The sequence below is a fragment of the Pseudopipra pipra genome, chromosome 9, assembly GCF_036250125.1.
Source record: "Pseudopipra pipra isolate bDixPip1 chromosome 9, bDixPip1.hap1, whole genome shotgun sequence".
Taxonomy (NCBI): Eukaryota; Metazoa; Chordata; class Aves; order Passeriformes; family Pipridae; genus Pseudopipra; species Pseudopipra pipra.
In genome coordinates, this window is record NC_087557.1 from 10,367,216 (window position 1) to 10,387,248 (window position 20,033).

The 20,033-nt window shown below is 41.5% G+C and overlaps 1 protein-coding gene across 2 annotated transcripts in view; it reads left to right on the forward strand.

Annotated features, from left to right (window-relative positions):
- The first annotated feature begins 7,034 nt into the window (after nucleotides 1–7,034).
- The window catches only part of VAV3 (vav guanine nucleotide exchange factor 3), a 157,432-nt gene continuing 144,433 nt past the window's right edge, over nucleotides 7,035–20,033 (forward strand). For both annotated transcript variants that reach the window (XM_064664542.1, XM_064664543.1), the window contains exon 1: nucleotides 7,035–7,310. In XM_064664542.1, the coding sequence (XP_064520612.1) occupies nucleotides 7,107–7,310 (204 nt within the window). In that variant the 5' untranslated portion in view covers nucleotides 7,035–7,106. The remainder of the gene's footprint in view (nucleotides 7,311–20,033) is intronic.

Genomic DNA, 20,033 nt, shown 5'->3' on the forward strand with positions numbered 1-20,033 from the left:
CACCTGGGCACCATTAGTTTCCCAGGAGACTAAAGACTGGCTTTGGGGGCTGCCTGATGGTTTGGCTGGCGTCATCCCGGGATGTGTGCTGCCTGCTTCCGGGACTTCTTGGTGGCGAGCCTGGCGCTCGGTATTCCTGCCTGCTCAGAGCTGGTTCCTGCTCCAGGGACTGCATGCCAGAACAGCTTTCTCTGCTGTCAGACCTTTGCCTGGCCTTTTGCCCACGCTTCATCTACTCTTTGGCACCTGGCAACAAAACAAGTAAGAGCTAAAAAATCAAACGCTGTAATTCCACCTGCATTCATTTGTACATCCTATTTGTAAATCAAGTGAAGGAGGCAATATAACACAGCTATTTGAGAATTGCTTGTGATGGTTTATTTTTCTGAACTGAAGGTGAAGGCTCACAGCCCCTGTACTTTCAGGCCCTAATCTAGCTGTTGTCACTGGTGCTGCAAATTCAATCCCAATGGCCTGAATAAAAAGCCCCTTATCTCTTAAACCTCTGCTGATCCGCAGTCTAGTGTTGGCCCAGCCTCATTAGACAAGCAATACCCTGGGACACTCACTTATGAAAGGTTAAAAAAAAGTAGGTAGCAGAATGTGCTGAAATATTTATGTTCTTTATTCTTGAGGTGAGACAAGTATGGGTAACTTTAGAGATGAACCTTCACTGCCTGCTGAGTCTTTAGAAATACTTTGCCTGCTGAGTTCTCTAAAAATAAATTTGAATGTTCTGCTTGTTAAAAATTAGTAATATTTTTGACTTGTAAGCATAAAAGGAAAATTTTATTTACTAAACTTAGATTAGTATGTATATACAGATCTAACACTGTAAATGTAAAACTGGAACAGCGTCTCAGAGATTCTATTTGACTGCCCTATTTATTGTAACAGTTAACACAGCACGAGTCTAGAGGCTGTTAGTAAATTGTGCCTTTAGGATATGAAAAATTCAATTGCCTAATAGTAGCAATTTTGAAATAAATATTCTATTAGTAATAGAGTTAGAAACATTACTCCCGATATTCTTCACTGTTCATGTAGGTATTTCATGAATAGCACTTTTCAGTTCAATTAGATATTGAATGAATGACACTTTTAAATTTTTCCAAACTTTAGGTAGAGTGAAGACTTTATGTGAAGTTTTTTCCCCTGGTTTTCTGTATATTCACACCTCATCCAGTGCACAGTGCTTCCTGCAAATGTCATGCTTTCAGTGATTGATCCCTTCTTTCAACAATGTGGGAAGATCTTTCTGGATTTTTGGTTTTGTGTCCTGAATAGACTATGAGAACACAGAAAAGATGTTTTCCTTGCTTTAGGGCTTACTTTCTAGCCAATTTCTAGCTTTTCATGTCTTAGTTCTATGCACTTGAACACCTTGACTTCTCATAAAAATATCACTTTTTGTCAGCTGAAACCACACAAATTATTTTTATCAGCATCTCTTTTCCTTCTGTCTTGAGTGAAAGGGGAGTTTTTCTATCCTGTAACCCTGTTATCTGATCTAGTTTTGCATTAAAAGCATCATCAGACTGTTGAGAACAACCTGTGGAAAATGAGAAATGGAGATGAACGGGGAAAGGGTGCATTGCTTAGAGGTATTAAACATATTGATGAAAATTGAACAGGACCTACTAAGGTGCGAGGAAGGTTATGATTTTATTTATTGTTTCAAGTTGTTTGGCTTCTTAAGAATTCTTTTTTGATACTTCAGTTAAAATACATAGAGTAGTACATGACAATTTCCTTTCTTTTGTCTGACCTTAAATGTTTTCCTTATCAAAAATACCATGGCTGTCTGCAGGCAGGAGGAGAGAGGCTGCCTGAGCCTGCCTTCCCTTTTTGTTCAGCACAAACAGGTGGCACATCAGCAGCTTTCTCCTTTTGCATGAATGGTTTTTAGAAAGCTGAAACTTGGCCTTCTGGAATGCGAATATCCTCTTTTAGGAATTCAGTATAGGATGCTGGACTAAGTAAAATGGGACAACTTTCTGTTGGCTTCTTCTGAAAAGGACATTTCTGTCGAGTGGGTGAGCCAATGCCTTCTACTCTTAAGATGATTATTTGGTAGTTATTTGTTAGAGCTAGGCAGTCTGTTTGACTGCTTTAATGTGTTATTTTGACATTGACTGGTCTGGGTGGATCTTCCCTTGCAGCATCACTGATTTCTCAAGTGTTCAAATGCGTTTTATGTATTCAGGCAATTTTATACTAAAAAGAGTATCTTGGTGTTTGTTCTGCCTATTAGCATTTAGAATTCCTTTCAGTTTATAGCTAGCTATACATTTATATATCATGTTGTCTGTCTGCATTTTTCAGGATTTTAATGAAAAGCAAATAGTCAGCTCCACTCAGTTCTATATGTTCTCTTAGCTTATTATTTCCATTTTATCATTTTGTCTTTTGTTTAGGTTAATTTAGATTTCAAGTCACTTATCTGTGACTTCCTCCATGCTAACTTGACACAGTTATTTGAAGTAAAATATAATTCAGATGGGATTGTTATTTTAGAATTGATTTTTTTAAGTCTATCTGATTTGTAATAACCTAAACAAATAATTAATAAGAGTCACTGAAAAGTAGCACTGCTTTTTGACTTTCTGCCACAAAGTTCCCAAACTAATTCTGTAACTGGACCCTGTGGCTATAGGATACAGCCAGATGCATCTGGGAGGCCTCAGCCTATATTGATGCTCATGTTCATCAGCAGCAGACAGGAATTACTGAAGAATTCTGGTCGGCCTTCCTACTCTCATTTACCTTTACTGCAAGTTAAGCAGGCCACTTAGGAAATGCTGCACTCTGGCCACCTCCCTATTATTCCCATCCAGCCAAAAAGAGAGCGGCTCAAGGGAGGCTTCCGGCCAGGAGTTGTGGTAGCCTTATGTATTTCTGAACAGGAGTAAGATACAAATGGCCAAGGCACAAGACTGCATGTTCTCACTTGCAGACCATGTGGAACTCAATTTTCTGACCGGTATAACTGAGTGGATCTAATTGGGACGTGCTGAGCATGAGCTCAGGGCTGGCTCAGCCGAGACTTTAGTGGGCCTTTGGTACCCATGAATGAGGGCAGTTCTTTGCTCACCCTTGCACTTCTTTCTGCCTGTAGCATTCAAAAATGTGCTCAAGAGTGATCATCAGAAGGCAGGAAAACTTTCAGCACCAGAACTGATGAACCCATTGGCGATCGAGGGAGCAAGTAGGAAAAAAAAGTGAGGAGTGATGCTCTTTGGGAAGAGATCTACCATTTTGTTATTGTTGTTTGGCATCTCACACAAGCAGGGGTCTGTGCCTGGGGTTCATGGCCACTGCTGTATCTGCAAGAGTAATTTAAAGAGGGAATTTATGTACATTTGTTGGTTTCTTTTTGTATTTTATCTATTAATTTTTCCAAAACTGAGCAGTATAAGTAATTTAAATGTAGCAAGTGTGGTGACACCAGGAAGTAATTATTTCCGAAAGCTTGCAAATATGCCCTTATAAAACAAATTGAGGTGGATTTTTTTGTTCATTTGTTTTAAATAAAGCAACAAGAAAAGAGTTGGAAAGTTGCCATCTTCATAGGATGCAGCATAGGATACAAGTAAAGAAAAAAATTTATGATAGTATCTCCAGTAAGGAGACAATTGTCTCCTGGAAGGAAAAATAAAACATGCAAAAGCTTGGGTTTTTTTGTGTGCCTTTTGGTGAACAATTCTCCTTCAGACCTGCTGTTCTTGTAATAGAGATTTCTTTTTTTGTATTTGTCACTGCTTTGAAAGTGGGACTGTGTGTCTGAAATGTTTTCTTTATAGAAAATCAGAAGAAAAAACTGCTTCAGCAAATGGCTTATTGATGTGTTAATAAAAATGGAAGTATGTCATGTACATTGAACCTTTTGAGCAATCTAAGCTGAGATCTATCTGCCAGGACAACCTGTGATAGTGCAATTGGAGGAGATGGACTGAGATTACTTAAAATTGGCCCCCCTTTCAATCCAGATAGATCTGTGGAGTATGAGGAGAAGAACAGGATGGATACAGGACGAACTTCCAGTATGTCTTCAGCAACTAGTTCATTTAAAGTACTTCATGTTTGAGATATAGAGTTTGTGGTTTTTTGTTTGTTTGGTTGGGTTTTTTTAATCTAGTAATAGCAGAAAATAAGCCAATGTAAAAGTAGCTTTTGAAGAGAAACAAATTTCAGGATTGAAGGAAAAGTTGAACCCCTTCCAGTAAATGACTGTGGACAATATAGGAAGGTGAAGAAGGTTGTTAAGAGTACTCTGAGAGAAGGAAAGTGAATGTGCAAATATTCCTGGACCTCAGTAGCAGTTAGCCTTCTGCTCTAGCAAGATTGTGCTGACCATGACTTATGGCCATGAATCCATTTGCCCCTTCCCTTCTCTCAGCTATGTGACTCTTTGTAGAGAGCTATTTTTCTAGAATTTGCATGGATATATGGATTATTCTCCATGTGGAAGAATGTCACTTGATTAAATGAGGTACAGCAGAGAAACCAATGTATTTTGAATGAAATTTGTTTATATTGCACTGTAACAGTCTATGACTTAGAAACAATTTAAAACTGCAGTGTAGGTTTTCCAGATATTTAGAATTCCAACCACCACCTTTAAAGCATATGTGTTCTTCAGATGCTTGGATTAAGGAGTGTTGGATTGCTCCTATTAACCACGTAAAACAGATTAGATCCATTTGAGCAATTAGCCTGAAGTGTTTTTCTTGGTGTTTATGAATGCGAACAGGGCTCCTTTTTCTGTATCTCTGCAAAGGCATCCCAACTGTTTATGTTGCTTTCGGGGTGCTGTACTATCAATCCTGGCTGGGGGCAGCTGAAGTGGGGATGTGGATAACGTGGTGCAGATGGTTTTCTGTTTCTTTTATCTGTTTTGTTTTTCTGCCTTCCGCATTTGCTTCAGCGTTATGGTTGTTGTCAGTCTGAGAGTGGATAGCTTGTGGGCACAACTGAATTCTTACTCACTTATCACTTCATATTTAACTTGTCACAGATAAAAATATGTTTCTATGAGACAGTGTTTTACTGTATTCTCGATCAAACTGCTCTGATGTTCATTTTGATGGATGATGATATCCAAATGATCACAGTGAAGACTGTTATTTTCAGTCCCTTTTGATTTAAATTAGGAATTAAATTCTCTCTAATTCTGCCTGGTTGTAGGCAGTCTGATAGTATGTTTGCATTCCAAACTGCCCTCTCCTCCAGCTGCTCAGGCATAAAACAATCAAATATTGCTCTGGGTAGGCAGATGTACCTGTTACTGGTGAGTGAGCTTTGGGCTGAGGTGGTTAAACAGAGAATTCACATCTCCTGAGAAATGAGAGCTGCGTGGCTCTGGCTGCCCAGGTAGCTGTAGAGCAGGAGGGACCTACAGGGAAGGAGGCACTGCTGAGGCAACTCAACCTGAAGTCACACTTTCCCATGTAGGAGTTATTTTAAAGAGTTAAAGCTTAGCTGCACTAGCACCAATCCTTTGGAATAAGGATTCTTCTTCTGATTGATGCAAATCTGCTTACTGCTAACTGGAGTTTGTATTTTGTTAAAGTGTCTTTGTGGTCTGACAGGCCAGGCCTGTACAGAGCAGCTTTGGGAGCTCCCTCTGTGCTGGTCAGACCTGGGAGCCTCTTTGTTTTGCCAGCCCAGCTAACATAAGCAGAGATCTGAAAACCAAACCAGGTGCTTGCAACTTTGTGCATCTTCAAGTGGAACCAAATGCTGTTCCCAGATGACCCGTGCCTTCTAATGAAGTAGTAAATCACACCTGTCTCATCCCATCACCTGCTGGGATGAGACAGGTGTTACAGATCATGGAGCTGGATCCTACATTTTGGGCCATACTTTCCTTTGTCTTTTTGAGTGAATGCAGCATAAAATGGTGAGCTGTACTGTGGCAAGTCCTACAGGCCAGTGGTTAATACCACTGTCCGCTCAGGAAAATGCCTGGAATAGCAAACATGCTGCCTGTTTAAAGAAATAAAAAAGTTAATCAGCGTTTTTAGCTTAATGAAATGTGCAAATCACTTGCTAGGCCTCAGTTTCAGAAAAAAATTCCCAGAACTTCTCTATTAGTTCTTTCAGAAATTATTAAAATCTGAGCTCAGACAGCAGTGTGAGGCTTTTAGCAGAGGAGATGTGAAAACCAGGGATAGTTGTGGACTATCTTGAATAACCATGTTAGTGTTTTGCACTTCGAGGCTTTCTCAGCCTGGACTGCTTGTTGTTGTTGGTTTTTTTTTTTGTTTGTTTGTTTGTTTGTTTTTTTTCCCCCCTCACATAAATTACACATTAATAGTACTTTAAAAGGGTTCCCTGCTTAAAAAAAAAAAAAAAAAAAGAATAATATTTTAATAGAGGATAAAACCAGTTTTTGTATCCTCTAAAGTGATTTTCTTTTGTGAAATTAGGTTTGCAGGACTGCTTCAAAAATCCAAAGGAAATAATAGCTTTTGAGTTGTGGAGGATATTGTCAACTATGGGTGTTCATATTGTCTGGTTTTGGAGTTTGTCACCTTTAGTAACTTAAAATCACTTGTGGTTCTTTTATTTGAAGGTGCCTGAATGCTTGTTGGAAGCTATTACTTTTTTTTTTTTAGCATTCTTTAAAATGCAAATACAATTTAAGTCAGTGGAAAATACTTTAGGGAGAACAGAGGTGAAAACAATGCTATGCCATGATGTGCTCTCTATAATTTCTAGGAGTAGCTAAGAGTATGCTGCTTTTTGCTGGGTGAAAGGACAAAAGCCTGACAACAAGGCAGAACGTGCCATTACGCTGTTCACACACCTGCCTGTCACCGCTGCGCCTTGTGCCGCAGGTGCGCTGTTTATGCCATCAGCGGGCGGGCGGACGGGACAGGGACCTTCGCGGACGGGCCCCCGGAGCTGCCGGCCGAGCGCTGGCCGCGGCCGCGGTGCCCGAGGGTCCGCGGGCGGGGCAGGGGCGGGCGAGGGGCGGTGGGACCCGCCGGACCCGCCTCCCGGGGCGGTGCGGACACGGGGCGGGCCGGGCCGGCCGCGGCGGCGGCGGGAGGGCGCAGCAGGAGCCGCCGTGGCCGCAGCATCGCGGCGCGGTGGCGGGGATGGAGCCCTGGAAGCAGTGCGGGCAGTGGCTGATCAGCTGCAAGGTGCTGCCGCCCAACCACCGGGTGACCTGGGACACGGCCCAGGTCTTTGACCTGGCGCAGACGCTGCGCGACGGCGTCCTGCTCTGCCAGCTGCTCAACAACCTGCGCAGCCACTCCATCAACCTCAAGGAGATCAACCTGCGCCCCCAGATGTCCCAGGTACGGCCGCGCCCCTCGCGGGGTCCCCGCGTGCTTTGCCTGCGGCTCGTGGCGGCACGGAGCGGGACCCGCGGGATACGGGAGCGGGATGCGGCCGCTGCCCGTCTCCAGCGCGGAGCTTGCGCGCCCGCAGGGAGGTGAGCGTGGGTCGGACCCGGGGCAGTCCCCGCCGGGCGCCTTCTCCCTGCACGGGGTGGCCGCCCGGCCCGGGCTCGGCGCGTTCCGGGCGGCGGGGCAGGGCTCGGCTGCATCTCCGGGCTGGCGGCTCCCGAAGCCCCCGCGAGGGGTCACAGCCTGCGGCGGGAGGCGGGTCGGGCGGGGGCCCCCCGCGCCTCTCACATTGAGGTGGCCGTGCTAAGGAGAAGTTCCGGCAGTACTCCCAGAGTCAGCACTTCAACATCTCTGTGTGCGTTGCTATTTCATGTGAGCAGGTTACAAATCAAACTGATCCCTTGCTTCTAGTTTTTCTGGCTATACCTAGGTGTTTAATGGGTAGGGAGGGCGAAGGGACCGGAGCCTGGGAGGCGAGGGCGGCGGAGCACACCGGGCGGCGTGGCCGGGAGCGGAGCCCGGCCGGAGCGGCGAAGGCAGGGCAGGGGCTGGGGGGAGCGGCGGGAGAAGCCCTGGTAGCGCCTGTCAGCTGCTCCTCCGAGCTTCTTGTGACCTATGGAGTTGAATGGCGAAGAGTGATTAATAATGAGAAATCGTGTTCTCGATAGCTGGCCTTTTATTTCTGGCTTTTTAAGTTGATATTTTGGAGTCATTATTTAATAACTAAGTAGTATAATTCCAAATTCAGCCCCGTTTAAATGCGGTTTTTAGTTCGGACTGATGTTTTGGTACTGCACCTCAAAGTTGGTTTCAGATATCGAGATAAGATTATATTAATAATTCAGGAAGAAACTCTATATATACATGACTTCCTGTCACTGCTTCGCTCACACCTATGTCTCGGCAGAGACGGTGGCAGCCAAGAAGATGTTGTCTGCAAGGAAGCTAACTTATGAACCTTTCATGTGTTTTAAAACATTGAGAAACGGATACACTGTAACATTTCAGTGTTATGGTTCCGTTTTAGGTTTATACAAATACAACTTGCCATTCACGTTTAGGATACTGGCAGAAAGCAGTAGTGAATTACACTGCTTTGTCTGTCTTTGTCCATGTTTACTTACAAACCCAGTTATTTTGTATCTTTTTAATTCTTTCTTTTAGCAGCTGTGTCTTGCTACCAAGGGTATGTTTTCTGTAAGCCCACAGTGCAAAAAGGGAAAATGTATTTCAGATACTCAGAGTAAATCTCCAAGACCCTTGCACTAGATGTGAATGGTACAAAGGTTGTCCCCGTGTACTTGAGAGCCCAAGTGTCTGCTTAAATGGCATATGCAGAGGCAATACTTTATCTGAGTGATGGAGCAGCACAGAGGGTGGGCTTGTCCGAATGGAAGAAATCCAGATAAGTTTTCTCTCTGCGTGGTTAAAACCTGTGAGAGTTCCAGGACTTGCTAAACAGGAGCCTTGGTTTATATTTTCATTGTAGTTAGCCTGATTGCTTCCAAACTGACCCTTTTTCACTTTAGCTTGCAGAGCTATAAATACTTCATCTATGAACTGTTGGAAATGGTCTCCTGCCCTGCTTAGAGTAGATAAAAAGCATGGAAACAGATTCTTTCTTCCTTTTTTTATTTTTTTTTAAATGAACTGTAAGGGTGTCCTCATGACATGACACAGTATTTTTGAGGTGGCTAACTCATTGAATCAACTTCAATTAGAGACTAATGTTGCATGTCTGACAACTATTACTTAATTTTATTTTTGATGAATTAAAACCATGGTGGTCTCCTGTCTACTAAAAATAAGTACCAAAATGCTATGCTGTCTTCTGTCTTAGAGTAGATTTGGAAATCAAGATTAGTATTTATTTCTCTAAGTGTGTTTGAACTACAGATTATAATTGTAGATCTTGGTTTATAATGCATCTTTTGAACTTTGTATTTTGAGCTTTATATATGTGCAGTGTAGCTTCTGGAATTGTTTCACAGCTATGACAGTTGCCTCCTTGTCTGTGTGTCTGCTCTATGCCTGAGGAACCTGCACTCCATGGTGCTGTAGACTGCTCTCTCCAGTGGTGCATTTCTCTGCCCTACACTGATTTCACTGTTTAAACAGGGGGAACTTTTGCTGGATCAAAACCTATAATGGATAACTCTATGCAGCATTAAATTTACTGGAAATGTTATCTTTGTGTTCTGTGAGTTCAGGATTTTGTGATTTTAGTAAGGGTCTGTGGGGTTTATGTAAAGCTTCTTGGAGGACACTCTTTCTGATCACTCAGTGAAAAATGTCAGTAATTGTTATTAAAAATGTAGATTGAAACTCTGCAAGTTGCTTGCAGTTTGTGGGAAAGATCGTAAAGAGCTCTTATGCAGAATTTATGCAGAAATCTCAGTGGCTTGGAGATTATTCAGTTGGTGAGATCTGCTTGTAGTTGAGCCCTGAACTGTGAGTTTTCTCAGAATGCTACTTGTCAGTAAACTAATACTGACATGATAGTAAATTTGCATCATAAATTTGCTGCATCATAGGATCTTGGAGTCTTGTAGAAAAACTAGCTAACTCACCTGTTCCTTCTGGGGTAATGATTTATAGACACTGGAGGCATGGAGTGCCAGAGCAGAGTTGGCATTAGAATAGAAACTGTCTTGGCCACTGATTTTGCAGTCCGTCTGACCACGGTACTGCTCAGCTGAGCTGTTTGAACTCAAATGGCCCTTATCCATCATCTTCTAGAATTGAGATGCAGCTCCTGTACTCCCTGATCTGATGTTGTTTTCTGCCACTAGGTCTTAGAATGGGTCATGGAATTCTTACTGCACAGCTCGTGCTCAATAAAAACAGAGACTGAGAAGGGTAGGCTTGATGAATGGGCCTTGTTGAGGACAGACTCATTTTGGCCTTGTCTCTTACTGCTGTTGATGTTTGTTGGGCCTTTCTCTATGAACCGAGTTTTCATGTCTTAGGGGTTGTTGTAAATGCAGCAGCTCCAAAGAATGGGAAAGTGAGAGGTGCTGCCTCAGGCAGACCTGGGAGTAGGTGTCAGTTCTCTGACGTATGATTAAGTCTCTTTTGTTTCATTATGTATTTATTTTTTCAGAATGAATATGGCAGATCACGCAGTGATGTTCATCAGCTTTGCTCAGTGGACCTTGGGTAACCCCTTACAAGCTACATGAAAAGTGTAGTGATTGTGACTGATGCTGTGGCTTCAGATGCTGCTTTTTGGTAGAACATCATTCATTCAAACAGGAACACTATTGCTTTGCTTTGTAAGCAGTGGGCTGCTGATGGCTCTTGGGGCAGGAATAGAAACTGAGACTGATGATGCTCAGCATTGCAACACAAACATGTGCTTGACCAAATGGCAGTAGGTATGTTCTCTTTTATGGGCTGGCTAGCACAGGGACCTGCATGCCTTTGTCCCACCACCAGCCACGAACCTTGTGTCATAACTGTTCTCCTGGCTGGGCTTTTTTATGCATTTGAGAGCTGTAGATTCTGCCCCCCTGCCTTTTTGGAGATAACAATGCCTGTGCAAGAGGAATGTCTTGGTGGTTTTAGACTGCACAACACTGGGTTTAGAAGCTGTTTGAATGCTGGCTGTTTCTATTTGCATTACTGTAAGTTTATGAAAATATGTATATTTGGTTAGTGGAAGTTGTCCTTTGAAGAACAGAAGCTGATTCAGTCAGTTACGCTTTCCAGAAAGTGAGCCTCAGATGTGAAAGTATAAACCTTGCATATATAAAGGATGAGTAGGATTGTTGCTTTGCCAGTGAACCTTTGTCCTCTGGGTTGCCAGTTCACTGCTGCCTGGCTCCTGTTTGAGAGGCTGGTGTTTGTGGTGCAAGATTGCCTGTGAAAATTGGGCTTTGTATGAGATTGGAAATTCAGGTTCAGGGGCACACATGCCTGGGGTTTGTTTGTTGTGTTCCCCCCCCTCCCCCCAACAGAACAGGAAAGTGTTGGCTCTATTAAGAACTCTTGTGTCAAGGCCCAAAACCACTTTGCTCTTTGAACTCCTGTGAGCTAGCACTTCACATATTTCAACCTATGCATGTGCCATCAGAAAAGGAAATTTAAGAAATGGATCAAATAATGCCTTTTGGCCTTTAAGTGTAGGGCAGTCTGCCTGATTCAGACTTGTGAGTTGGTGTTGTGAGAGTGGTTTTAGTGCAGGCACCAAGACTAAACTTTGTAGCCACTGGGAATGGAGCTAGAAGAGGGAGTGTGCTAAATGCATAGCAGAGATGTGACTGGTGTGCCAGTGTGTTGCAGGGTTTCCCCCGAATTGGAGCATCAGTCCCTGGTGACAGTGAGAGGGAGGATGGAGCACTGTAGCTCAGCATCTGTGTCTTCCAGAGCTGTAGCCATTCACTCTCCTCAGATGCTACCTCTTGGCTAATGTAGGCTGGTGAGAATAATAAAAATAGAAGTGATCCATAACAGAGAGTACTAATCCTAATGTTTAATCATAATCATACAAGAACTTAAGTAATTTATCACCAGAAATATGAAGCCTAAATGAACAGATTATGATGGATTTGCAGAAGATGTCATCTGTTTAATGCTTCTTTTATCTTTAGAACTTTGCAAACTAGTTTTGAAATGGTTTTTGCAAGGCATTTAGTTAACTTGTGAGAGATTGCTAAACAGGAAAGCAGCGCTTAATGCAATACTGGCATGGGAGTTTACTAAAAGGGATGTTGACATGGATTAAATATTAAAAATAACTATTTCCTATTATTCTAATAAAAATAAACAAAGTATCCCTAATTTAGTATTAAAAGTTCAAATGTTTTCTAATTTTAGGGAGTTACTTTTTTTGGTGTGACCATGTAGTCCAAAGGAAGTTGATTATCTTTGTCATCCATGTAATATTTTGGTGTGACAACAGAGCTTTTGTACAGGAGTTTATTTTTCTTGGTTGCAGTGGTACCAGGTAGTCTCAGGATGTGGGTGTGCCAAGCAAGACATACCTCTCCATTTCCTCTGATCCTGCCTTTGGCTTGGAGCTTCCCTGTCCCCGACAAATGATAACCCCGATCTCCTGTCCCTCGCTCCGTGCATGTGCATCCCACCTCTGTAAGCTTCCCACAGGTGGGGATACTCCCCTGTGCTTTCCCCATGCATGCATCTGTGCTTGATTCCCTTCACTTCCCAGCATGTCAAACCTTGTGTGCCATGTGGCTCTGCAAAGGAGGAAACAGGAATAGTATCTTGACCCTGCATGTTACCTAAAGGAGAAAGATTGGGAGTGAATTGATGTGCTGACCTCTGTGCCTGAGGATGTAGTTTAGGATCTTAGGAGGGACCAGATGAGCTAAATAAGAAAATAAAAGGGATTTAGAGTGGTTCTTGTGACCTTCCCCAGGAGCCACAGGATATCAGTAGTCTGTTTTCCTTTGGCAGAGAGATCTTTGAGAGCACTGATGTGCAAAATAACTTGTGTTTTTTTTTGTTGTGTGAGGTGCTAGGATGTACCCCAAAGATACATTTAGATAATACAGTTTTTCTGAAACTGTAAAACTTCTTGGGCTTGAACTAGAGTTTAGAAACTGGTTCAATTTTTGTCAGTGTGTAGAAACAAGATGTTTTTAATCCCCCCTGCCATTTTCTTGAATTATTTGAAACTAATTGCATGTTCTCATAGACTTAAAAGAATTCAGTTATTTTAAAAATATTTTCTAAATTTTCAAATTTTGTCAGTCTCTTTGCTTACTTGCTGGTGCTTTGGTCCGCTAAACATCTTCTTCACATTTAATTTTATTCCATGATTCTTTATCTTATGGCCAATACAGTTTTGATTTATATTATCCATAAAAGGTATATTTATCCATATATATGATATGTGTACATATACATATCCTGTATGTTAGACTTGGTAAAATATATTGAACAAATATTGTTCAAAGCAAAACCTTAATATGACCTCTGTTTTGTTCTAAGAAAAGCAACTGATAAAAAATAGTGACCTAGTTTTCCTAGGTAATTCTTCTTACCTTATGAAGATGCAGAAAATAGTGCTTGAAAACTGATGTAATGATTTTAATTGATCCACATTGATTCTTTCTGGTTGGAAGGGAAAACCACGGTTGTACTGTATGGTAAAGCTTATTTAATATATTACGTTTATCATACAGTTATTAAATGCAGCACACACATCTTGCCAAGAATTGTCTCAAATGTCTCCTCCTGCACAAAATATTAGTGTGCTGGCAGCTGTCTAAAGCATTATTAGAAAAATATTCATACTGGTTTCTCACAGAGGCTATAGTGTATGCCAGTAGTGGATAATTTAAGTTAGTGTCTGTGTATGGCATGCTGCTGCTGTGTCATGTGGGAGAAGCCAAATTATTTTCTGAACCTTGTCCAACAAAGGTGGGAGACCCATGATAGTGGCAAGTTGAAGGACTGCTTATGAAAAGAAACAAATAAATAAAAAGGGTTCAAGGAAGGAGAGATGCATATGTAAGAAATAGGAGGAAATAATCAAAAGAAACAAATATTAACTAGAGAGAATGGTCAGAAGAAGTTGGAAGCTGTATTGAAGAGGGTATCAGCAAGCAAGACACTTAAGGCTTTTGAGTTTTATCCTAAGAAGCAATCTTGAATATGCTGTGTTATTCTTTAATATAACAGATAATGGCACTATGTTATAACATCCTTCCTTAGGCCTGTGAGTGCAGGAGGTGATTTTCCAGGCTGCAGCACCAGTGGGTTAGCATAATATAGTGGTACAGTTTGTGCACTGGTGAGATAGAGGATCTTGGATTTCTCACATGCCTCCCTTTCTGCTCTCCTTTGAAGGTCAGAAGAGTTGATTAAATCATAGTTGTAAAGGAGGAAATACAGAGGGTAAGGAAAGAAGGGGCTGCAAGGTGAGAGAGAGGCGAGGCAGCTGCCAGGGTGAGGGGGACAATCCTGCAGGGAGTGTGGTGGTGCATCCATCCTGGCTGTGCCAACAGGGGCCTGGCACCTCCTGTCCCTGGCATAGCTGAGCCTGGGCTTCACTGGTGTGGGTGTTGGGGAGGAGGGTAACTGGGAGCAGCAGCTGGCAGGTTGGTGGGAGGCATGGGCAGGAAGGACTTTCAGAACACGGTTTGATATTGGTAAAATACAGGCAGGCAGGGAAGGAGACCCTTCTGCTGAAGTAACATTTGCTCCCTGACCAGCAGCTGACCATGCAGGAATAGGACAAGTGCCTGTGGGTGCAAAGGAAACCCCCTGGAGTGTGCTCCCCTCCATATGCCTTCCACGAGTCACTGCCTGTTGCAGGCAGGGAAGTACTGGCTTGTGCCCTGCACTGTGTGGGTATCTCTGAGTACAGAGGAACATGTATTGTTTTATTAGATCACTGACAGTTTTATCTTCTTTAAGTTTTACTTGATATAGAGGTGTCAGTTTTTGAACTTGTTCCCTCAATACTAAAATTGTATCTATAGTTCTTTAAAAATCAGATTGAACAAAAACTCCCATCATAAACCTTTGATTTTTTTTTTTTTTTGTTCTCCTTTCTGCTGCTCTGAAACAGCGTTGCAGTACTTCCATGTCATTCTATAATACTTCATAGCAATGTTCTGTACTACCTTTACATCATATTATTTCAATATTTCAAAAACTCTTTTTCACAGAGGAGTACAAATTGATGTGTACTTTGTCAAACTGGCTAATAATTTTTTTCCCCTGCACTTTCCACTGTACTTGGCATTATCTGGAGCTACCTTTTCTTTCCTCTTATTTTGCTTTGACAAGCCATGTTTAAGACTTGAGGCATTGTGAATTACCAGCTGTTTGCTAAGACTTATGATGTGTAAAATGAAGTCTGAACTGACTTTATAATAAGGTTTTGAATTTTTATATGTAGGAGAAAGATGTTCCCTCAAAGCTCATTGAATGCTATTGGCTTCAGTTCACTACATTGTCAAGTGAGAACATATCTTTTGGAAAAATATCAGTCAATGACCCTTTCTTTTATCCTGTGTTACACAACAATAGTGAATGTCTTGGTAACGTGAAACACTGAAGGACTCTTAGTAGGATATTTGTTTCTTTGTATATTCAGAACATGAAACATTAGTCTCAAATTTCATAATATAATGCTGTTGTAGCAATTTGTATAAAAGGCACTCATGTACTATTTAAAATGTTCTTGCAGACCTATGGGTATTGTTCAGCTGTTTTATATTATAATCCAAAATATTTTGGGCCTCTAAATTGCCTTTACTTTCAATCAGAATTTTATTTTATAATTGGTTAGTAGGTATTCAGTTCATCTCTCAGTACCTGTTTTTTCACTATTCTATCCCTCTAAAAATCACTTGAAACTTATTTTAAGTTATGCAGCGAATACAGCATGATTGCCTTGCAGAAGCAAACAAAATATATATATATATGACATTGTTGCTGTAATAAAATATTTTCTGAAAAAAAAACAGCAACAAAACCTCAGCCATCAAAGCAAAGCATTTTTAAAGCACGTTTTTAACTGCTAATGCTTAGCAGGACAACATGATTTGTATTTCCAAAATCCTTAGATATGCCCTTTAATCCTTGATACCATCAATTTTACCTATTTCTTTCTGACTTATATAAGGGTATGTGCTGTACAGTCTGTAGTTAGGGTACTTTTTATCCTTGCTTGTTCCTTCATTCATACTATTTCTGCATGGAAAGCAGCCTTAGAATCAACTCAAACAATGATTAGAGCTTGGCCCCTAAAAATTCTAATCATCGAAGCAGCCTCACTTCACTGTTGAGTGGGAAATTTGATACATTAAAAAATGAATGTGTAATTTTGCCTGCCCACACTAAACTAATAGTGTAATAACTACAGCATCATCACAGCTTGTGTAATTCCTTATGTCTTCCTTGCATGTTGGCTGTCAAGATTTAAATTATGCTTGCATGCTCCAGTGATTGACTTCAGATTCTCATCAACAACTGCCTCATGTAACTGTGTTGCCTTATATCAGCTGATTAAAGGCCATGAGGGCCATGGTATTTTTCCCTCTGAATTCTTCAGGATCTATAAGTGAGTATATCTGATTCCAGCACAGAGACAGTTAAAGGTAGATGGAGGACCACACCTTCCCTGCACTAATGTCCCCACAGATTTTGGGTGTCTGTGGATGGAGGTATGGTGATGACATAGTCCCCCCGTGTGAATTGTAACTCGAGGTGAACACTCATTAATCTTACTTATCTCTGTAGAATTTAGATCAGGCTTTGAATTTCTTTTTCCTGGAAAATAAGTAGAGTGTAGGAAACACCAGAGAGAATGTTCAAACTATTGCTGTTGCCTGCAGCATCTTTTACTCTCAAAAAAGAGTGAGACTCCCTGAAGTGCCCTTGCAGGCTGCTGCCTTTGGGCTTACGGTCAGTTGATTTCTGGTTGGTTGAAAAGGGATTTCTGCCAAGGTTTTAAAACCTAACTTATATTGAGGCGGGTATTTTGAAAACTTCTTAATGCTACTTTGCAGCTCAAGTTTTGCATTTCACAGCAGTACCAGTTTTGCTATTTCATGAAGTTGTGTCAGGAAATAATCGTTTCACTTTCTCTTAGTGATTGCCCCTCCATGTGCACAAAGTGCTGCAGGATTTCAGGTTGTATTGCATACCTTTCTGCTTATTTTTAACTGTTGTTGAAAATTCCTGCTGAGCTTTGATTTCCCACCCTCCTTTTACTTTTTTTTTTTTTTGTGGATCTCGCCTAGGGTTTTGAATGCTTGATATGAAATAATAGTTTTTGGGTGATACCTAGAGGGCTTGTTTGGGATGTGTGTGTGTTCTCTTAGGGCTGTTCAGTTCTAGGGGATTTTGAGAGCATTTTTATATTAAAATCTTCAGTGGTCTTTAGCAGGTGTTTATTTTCCTGAGGTTTTATATCTGAAACAAGATTAACTTGAGCTATTTTGTTTTGAGTTCTGCCTGTCCTGATCTTCTTTTTATCCATCTCAAAGAAGTGCTTTGCCTTGATGTTAATCACTACAAGGAGTCATGAGAAAGTTATTCAGGGTCTGCTGTTCATTCGTTTTGCATTTGTGGCTGGCAGCACTGAATATGGTGATGCATCTTCTCTGTGGGTTATGCTGAGGCCACTGGTTTCACTGTAAGTGTGCTGAACAGATGGCAATCCTTGTAAAAGCTGAGGTTTGACTTCACATTTGTTGTTCTCAGTGATGCCTTCAAGCAGTGTTGTTGGTTAGAAGGATTGTGCCTCAGAAAACGCTGGTAGCTACTGTCACTGTACTGTTGCAGGTTTCATGAAGCTTTAAGGAAGTGACACCTGTAATCCTATTGGAATGTCTCTATAGTTGTATCAGAGGCCTATAAGTTTTCCCTTTCTGCTGAAGACCCTGGTAAACTGATTAGCTGAGGTGAAAGGCTTTGCTGACTGGGATGGGTATGATTTGCATGTGTATGGGGACATGGTGATGGGAGAGGGTGCAGATGTGGGAATGGCAGAGCCATGCTGGGTACAGGGTGGGCTGCTCCTCGTGAGAAGCTCCTGAGCAGCAGACTGGAGCATGTTTCAAATTTGTGTGTCTTCCTAGCTATAATTGCTCAGATTCATAGACCCCTGGGGAATCTGATTAATTTAAACTGTATGCATTCTCTTTTCTGAAAATGTAGGTTTTTGTAGCTTGTAAGCCCCATAGCGCATCACATTATTTCAAGAGCACAAGCTCTAGCAATATTAATGTAATGTGGATTATTCTCTATTGTTAAAAATACCTGCTATGAAGGAAAAAAAAATGATTTTTTAAAAGAGATTGTAAGTTATTTGCCATGACCAATGGGAGAAACATAAGAAAGCTAATTAAAAAACTCCTGAAACAAGAGGGGGAATGTGTTTTGTAACATTCTCTTAGCACACCTCACTAGGAATAGGCCTGAGGAGTAAATTCTTACATCTGTAGTATTACAGTGGTTGTGAGTTCATGTGATCTCTGATTAGCAGTGAAGAAAGGTTGAGATGTTCTTTTTTGGGGCAGAATTGGTGTTTTGGTGGAATTTCTCTCTGTAGTTTTTCTGACTGTAGTTGTCATATTAATTAAAGACTTGGTCTTTCTAGCTCAGAACTCATGTCTCTTTCCATGCAATGGGAGGGCATGGAAATGTTTGTCTTTAAAATGTTTTTCCAAATTTGTGGCTCAACATGCAGGACCACAATTATATCTTGCTAAATTCTTTAGATTTGGGAATAACTCCTAAATGATGTATCTTTTAATTCCAGTGAGGAACAGTGATTTCATCTAATGTGTCTAATCTAAAATTTGTGGTTAAGCAGTTCAACAGGAAAATTAGTCCTCAAAATGTTTTGCAGCAATGCCATTCTTGGGAGATGTTTTTAAAACTATTTGGAAAAGAAATGTGGTAGTATTTAGCTTTTCCTGTTTAGTGGTGAATAGCTTTAGAGTTTGACCTCAAAATCCAGTGTTTCAATAAAGTCACGTTAAAGTTTAATGAACTTAAAATGCCTTTCATTTTGATTTGAAAGAGCAGCAGAATTTGAAATGTGAGGATTTCTGTTGGATATTTCATTTTCCTGACAGGTCTGCTAGTGACAACCTTTTTTCAATTTTCCCTTGAAAATGTGTTTCTCACATTTCTCTACCTTGACTCAGGTGGCTCGATCTTCTCTATCAGAAACTCAGACTGCTCTGTGATTAATAAGAGATACTGCTCTGACAGGTCTGGGCTATTTTTTTAATTATTTTTTTCTCTCTTCTTGTCTGTAATTCTCACCCATTTTGACTCATCTCTGTTCTGCAACTTGTGCTCTGTCCTCTCAAACTGGACTGTATTACTTTCACCTTCTACATTTGCCTTCCCCCTCCCACTTGTATTTCCTTCTCTTGCCAGTGCATCTGTTTCCTCTTTCACTTCTTTCCTGATCCTCTTTCTTCCTTCCAACTGTTTGCCCTGCCCTGTTGACTTCATCCCTCCACAGATTCTCTGAAATATGCTTCCTACATGGATAAGAGCTCATCTCCTCCGGAAGCTCTTTCCTGCGTAAGGGAGAGTGTTGGGCAGGAAGGCTCCAGTGGAGGTTACATTTTTAGGACCAGAGAACACAGAGGTTTCAAGGGATCAGACAGCTCTTGACCGATCAATCACACGTTGGGCTGTTTTAAGCTGCTTTTCAGTGACTACGTTTTGTAAATGGTGATTGTTTTTGCTTTTACCCATTACTTTAAAAACTTCTGCCTCCTTCCCGTTGCAGTCAGAGGTTTGCAGCATATGTGAGGGCGTCCCCAGAATTGTTTTGCTTCTTTGCTCCAGATGGACTGGGCAGAGAACTCTGGTGGGGAGTGATGAGGATAAAAGCTGGTGCTGGAAATTTGCAGGGTGAATCAGACTGGAAACTTGTTCTTTTCAAAAGCAGCATCACTTCAATCCTGCCCTTGCCACCAGCCTCTGGAGGTTTGTGCCTCCATGGCAATGCTTAAGCAGTATTATTCAGGGGCTGTGTCCTCAGGGAGCAGGTGGAGGTGGGAATGGTAGTTATTTTTAACCACTTTTCAGATTGATTATCAGTGTTGCTTGCAAGGCAGAAATAGGCCAGTCCTACCAGCCAGCACGCCCATCCTGCAGCTCCCTCATGTTGGGCATCAAACTCCATGTTTTCTGTTTCTTCCTCCAGTTAGCTCCACTCACTCT